Source organism: Verticillium alfalfae, genomic scaffold, assembly GCF_000150825.1.
Source record: "Verticillium alfalfae VaMs.102 supercont1.4 genomic scaffold, whole genome shotgun sequence".
Taxonomy (NCBI): Eukaryota; Fungi; Ascomycota; class Sordariomycetes; order Glomerellales; family Plectosphaerellaceae; genus Verticillium; species Verticillium alfalfae.
The window spans coordinates 120,461-125,806 of record NW_003315035.1 but is presented as its reverse complement, the minus strand read 5'-3'; the positions used below and the strand labels follow the sequence as shown (position 1 = coordinate 125,806).

The following is a 5,346-nucleotide window of genomic DNA, read 5'->3' as shown; positions in this document are numbered from 1 at the left end:
CTACAGATGTTGGACAGGAAGTTCTGCATCTAGAGTCAGTAATTTTCACTGGAAGATTCGTCCGTGGCTCTTTTCTTTTTTTCTTTTCTTTTTTGAAATCTCTCGCATTGCCGTGGCGTTACTTGATTTTCTAAAGGAATGATGTTCTCGGTCAACAGACGCATGAGCACGAATGGGAAGGATGGTCCAGCATCGGAGGGCAAATCGAGGGCGTTTTCTAGTGGGATTGTTGCTCATGTTGGCTTGTGCGAGCTTCGGATACGAAGGGTGTGTTCATAGCCATTCAGTATACATCGCCCAGTCTGCTCTTGTCTGCAGATGGGTATCCACCATATGACCGGACAGATGTCTGTGCTTCATTCTTCCGGTCCCTATACGCATCTTGACTATGATAATGTCATGACGGGCTGTTCCAGCACCAATATCATTCTAGAATGAATAATGCAGATGCATGACAAATCGCGATTACTCGTCTCAATTCGAGAGGCCATCATCCCATCCCCAAATGGGTGGGTGGGCAGGCTCGGCTCGAGATGGCCAAGCACCAACCCTTGACACCCAGACACGCAACAGGAGGTCTTTACAGGTTTCAAACAGGCTAAACCTGCCCTGCGACGTTTAGGATCGACGGTACATACCAGGGGACGTGCGAGTCTCTATTGCGAGTAATTGCCCCTGAGGCGACTCTGATTTTGACATGAGGTTTGGTTGGTGGGAGTATTTAAAGTATGCTCGCTATTTCTGGGGGAGGTGGTCGATCTTACAAGTCGAGGGCAGCTCAGGTACTGAAGGTCGGTGCGCATTGACCAACCACTCCCTTTCACAAAGGAGTCTGTCGACAGTGATTCAGGTCCAGGAGGATTTATTTGTGAGTGCCAATTATTTAATGTTGCGGATGCTGGGTGGCGTCTTTCGTCGTCCTAGATCACTAGGCGATTCAAGTCTGAGAATGTAGAAGTGAAGTTTTTCCACCAAGTCTCAGGAATGATCATACTAGCCCAATTTATTTTATACAAATGGCTGCCAGAATGGCGATGCAATCGTGGGCTTCATTGAGAAAGCGTATGTACTTGATGTTGAGTTTTCGCTTGTATATTCGCTGCCATGTGCCGTGGAAAGTTAGCAAACCGATCGGCATGACATCCAACGATCAGTTCTCCATCACGCCCTCAAGGGTCAGCCCAGAACTGACATCTTGACTGTAGTCCTTTATACAATAGCATCCTTGGGATCTCGCCTGATTTTCGAGCTGGAGCTTGAATCTTTCGTACCCAGTTCCGACTGCCATGCAGTGCTATGCACTACCTGTATACACCAGCATAGGTTGAATGGTAGACAGGGCACGACGGGAATTGAGATGTCTGATTCGATTGCTAGGCCGACGTGGTTGATAAGGCGGCAACATGAGGCACGTCAATAGAGCTCTATGAAGATGCGTGAAATCTATGAAGACCTCCTGTTAGTGGCGCGTGACTTTCGCGAGGGCTGAATGGCACCTCGTGAGGTTCGTCACCATAGTTCGTGTCGACCTTCCGTTCAAGACCCTGGACTGACTCGCTACGACCTTCCTCCCGAATTCCATGTTCGCGACTTACACGTTCATGAGACAACATATATCTAATGATTTGAGTATAAAGCGATGTCTGGGGAACATTCACTCATAGTGGAAGTTGAAGCAATAATAAATACTCTCGGCTCTTTATACCATATATACCAATCATGAATGTCAGCAACATCAACATCGCCGATGCTTCCATTGCACAACTTCTTGGGGCCCTCGCTTCCAGGACCACCACGTCTGTCGAGCTCACTACCTTGTTCCTCCACCGTATCGGTCGTTTCGACTTTCATGGCCCTCATCTGAACTCCATCTGTGTCCTTAATCCAGATGTACTAGCCGAAGCTCAAGCTTCGGACGAATACCGCGCATCAGGGATATCGCCCCGCCCCCTCGAGGGTATACCGTTCACAGTTAAGGACAGCTATTGTACCGAAGGGATTGCCGTCGCTGCGGCCTCTCCAGCATTTTTCAGACCTTATCGCCACCTCCGATGCCGCTATCGTAGCATCGCTCCGCATGGCGGGCGCAATCCTCCTTGGCCGCACGAATATGCCCCCCATGGCTGACGGCGGGAGTCAACGGGGGTACTTCGGGCGCACCGAGAGTCCCTATAACCAGGAATATATGTGCACATCATACGCTTCGGGGTTCTCCTTGGGTTCAGGTGTCGCTACAGCGGCAGGCTTTGCGCCCACTGGGCTCGGTAGCGAGACCGTTTCCTCAGGACGCGCGCCGGCGTCGATCAACGGCATCGTCGGGTACTCTGCTTCCTGAGGGGCTGTCCCTTGCAGGGGTGTGTGGCCTTTGTTCCCTACGTGTGATGTTTTGACACCACACACTAAAACCGTTGAGGATATGTTGGCTGTCTTGGACGTCATCATGACAGACGAGGCCATGTCGGATGGGGACTTCTGGAGGACACAGGAGACGATTCAGATACCCAAATCATCCGAAATCCGCCCTAAGAGCTTCTTCAGCCCCATGGACCCCACAGCATTGAAAGGAAAGCGACTAGCCGTCCCCAGGTAGTATATCGGCAAAGGAACTACATCAGCTGGGGATGCTCCTGCATTCGCCGACTCTATCCGGGCTCTGTGGCTCCAGGCTAAAAAAGACCTGGAAACACTCGGCGCGAGCACCGTTGAAACGAATTTCCCCCTGGTGGAGAATTATACCAAGCAGCACTTTCCCGGTCAGGCTGCCCATGTTCCCGGCATGCCGGAGGGCTGGATTGATATCGAACGATGCCAGATGATCGCTCTTGGTTGGGATAACTTCCTCCGCACAAACGATGCACCGAACTGCAAGACATTAGCTACTGTCGACCACAAAAAGATTCGGTCCTTCTACGCGCCCTTAGACGACCTTCGCAAACACACCGAGGCTCAAAACCATGTCCGATACGCCGACATGATTGCATACATCCGCCATCGCCCAGAATCGATTCATGACCTTCCGGGGTGTGCTGAGGCCCGCCGGTCCCTTGAAGCTGCACGTAAGCGAGATCTCGATTCTTGGCTCGATGAGCACGGCTGTGATGCAATTGTTTTCCCAACCAATGAAGACGTCCCCCGCGCCGATGCCGAGGAGGTGCTCTCGTCCATGCAGCACGCGCTGCGTGACGGCGTCAAGTATTCCAATGGCACGCGAGCACTGAAGCACATGTGTGTTCCGGCCATAACCGTACCCATGGGCATCATGGCAGACAAGCAAATGCCCGTCGGGCTGACCTTTGCTGGCAGGGCTTACACCGACGTTGACCTTCTGAGATATGCATATGCGTTCGAAACGGCAACGCGACATTGAAGAAGCCCTCCACTGACTCCATCGTTGTCATCAGATTCTCTGGCGAGCTCATTACGATCGGAACATCCGCCAAGTCATGCTCAAGCTGCTAATCTCACAGTTAACGTCGTCAGTGTCAACGTCGAGGCGATCGGAGACATCGAGGTGCGACTCATTCATCTCGAGGGGACATGTTCATCGAGTGAGCCATCCTTTGAAGTCGAAAGTATCAAGGTGGTCTCCAATGGTGAGCCTTAAGCAGCAGTCTGATTGACAGGTAACCGGTGGACATGGCAGGGCCGCCTCAAAAAGCGCCAGCCCCATGAGAAGTATCCGTCAGAAGGACGGCTTCCGCGAGATCAATTCATGATCGTCATCGTGGCCAAGGCTTTGAATGGGCACTCGACGGCAGTCATGCGGTTGATCAACTATGGTGTGAATGGATGGAACCTGAATCGACACCGGCTTGCGAGGTGTGAGACGATGGATGGGCAATTTACAGGCTCAAGTAGCGAGTGCGCTAAGAGATTACTGTGGAATTAGTTCACTCGAGCCGTATAAGAATGCGGGGCTGGGAGCTACGATTTCATAGTAAATTCCTCCCCTGATCTGGCATCGACATCTGTTCATCCGACTTTGTGTTCCCTGCCAGCATGTCCAATCCGCGCATCCCCAATGCGCTCCCGATTGAGATCGGGCTGTTGGACGTGTCGCCTGCGACACGTCAAATGCGACGCAGCGTCGCCAATCTGTGAGGAATGCAATACCAGGCATGTCGTTGTCATGGGTATGGCCAGCGCCATCATGGATGGATGGCGGCGTCAAGCAAAAAGAGGAAACGCAACGCATCAAGGCAGCCGTAAAAAAAAAACTTCAAGCAGCTGAGACGGCAACAGGTCAGAGCTGCGCAGACTCGTAGTCTGGAGACGGCCAACGGAAGGTCCGCCACCGCAGACGGGTCGTTGTCCCAAGCAGAAACTGGCAAGGAGGACACCACATTACAGAAGGAGGCTGGTGTCATCACCCCTTATTTTCTGTTACCAGATGATCCTCTCTTCGTTGACTTCCCTTTCTCAGATGATCTAGCCGCGTTCCTTGGCCCAGTACCAGAGTCGGAGGACAGCACCAGGAAACACTTTGCGCCATCTTATGAGGAGTCCGAGCTGCTCATGTACTACCTCGATCGCATTTTCCCCATGCAGTACACTCATTACTCAAATCGAAAATGGGGTCGGGGCTGGCTGTTTTGGTTATTGAACAAGAACGGGCCTTTGTACAAGGCTGCGTTGAGCCTCGCTGCGTTGCATAAGCACTCACTGATTTGTGCTGTCAACGAAGATTTGAGGCACAGCGATGTGCTACTAGAGTATCATACCAGCGCCCTCAGAGGCCTGCAGGATTTCATTGGACAGCCTCAGGGTTACGCCATCTTTAAGGATGACGAGGACTTCATCGAGGTGATCGCTTGCGGATCGGCGCTGATCAGCTTTGAGGTAAGTCAGGCTCGCCGAAGAACACGACCGTATTGTCAGCTCAGCTTCGATGCAGGTCTTTCGAGGCGGTAAGGGCGACTGGCAGCCGCACTTGCAAGCAACAACAGCCATTATGAAGACGATGAACCTCTCTCGGCTGGTATTCCATGCCTCTGGCCGGATAGAGTCGTTTGTGTCAAGCTCGGCTAAGGAACGGCGGGGCATCGATGCTGCGCTATCCTTCCACGCGCCCGTACTTTTATGGATGGACCTACTGGCTTGCGCTTCGACTGGCAACGTCCCATTCCTCCCCTATGAGACGTGGCTACAGATGGAAGGATTCGACATGACCAAGATTATGGGTTGTCAGAACTGGGTCATGAAAGCTATTGGTGATTTGGCCGTGCTCGAGGAGCGAAAGGTCAGCCTCGAAGGTCAGACGGAGGACGCGTTATTGGTCTGGATGGGCCGGGCCAGGAAGATCGGGACGAGTTGAGGCGGCATGGAAGATGACTTCGAGACGAGCGA

At 52.4% G+C, this 5,346-nt stretch overlaps 3 protein-coding genes across 3 annotated transcripts in view; all 3 read left to right on the top strand.

The window, feature by feature from the left end:
- VDBG_03445 (cAMP-independent regulatory protein pac2) overlaps positions 1–438 on the top strand; it is a gene marked incomplete at both ends in the record, with an annotated part of 1,796 nt that extends 1,358 nt beyond the window's left edge. Inside the window, 2 exons of the mRNA XM_003005446.1 lie at positions 159–267; positions 319–438. Of these exons, the coding sequence (XP_003005492.1) occupies positions 159–267; positions 319–438 (229 nt within the window). The remainder of the gene's footprint in view (positions 1–158; positions 268–318) is intronic.
- Positions 439–2,077: 1,639 nt separating this feature from the next.
- On the top strand, positions 2,078–3,367 carry VDBG_03444 (glutamyl-tRNA(Gln) amidotransferase subunit A; the record flags this gene model as incomplete). Its single annotated transcript, XM_003005445.1, has 2 exons — positions 2,078–2,275; positions 2,591–3,367. The coding sequence occupies 2 exons, from the start codon at positions 2,078–2,080 to the stop codon at positions 3,365–3,367; spliced, it is 975 nt and encodes a 324-aa protein (XP_003005491.1).
- Positions 3,368–3,999: 632 nt separating this feature from the next.
- On the top strand, positions 4,000–5,314 carry VDBG_03443 (conserved hypothetical protein; the record flags this gene model as incomplete). The annotated part of the gene is made up of 3 exons (XM_003005444.1): positions 4,000–4,097; positions 4,248–4,839; positions 4,895–5,314. 3 exons carry the CDS (start codon positions 4,000–4,002, stop codon positions 5,312–5,314), a joined length of 1,110 nt encoding a protein of 369 aa, XP_003005490.1.
- Positions 5,315–5,346: the final 32 nt, after the last annotated feature.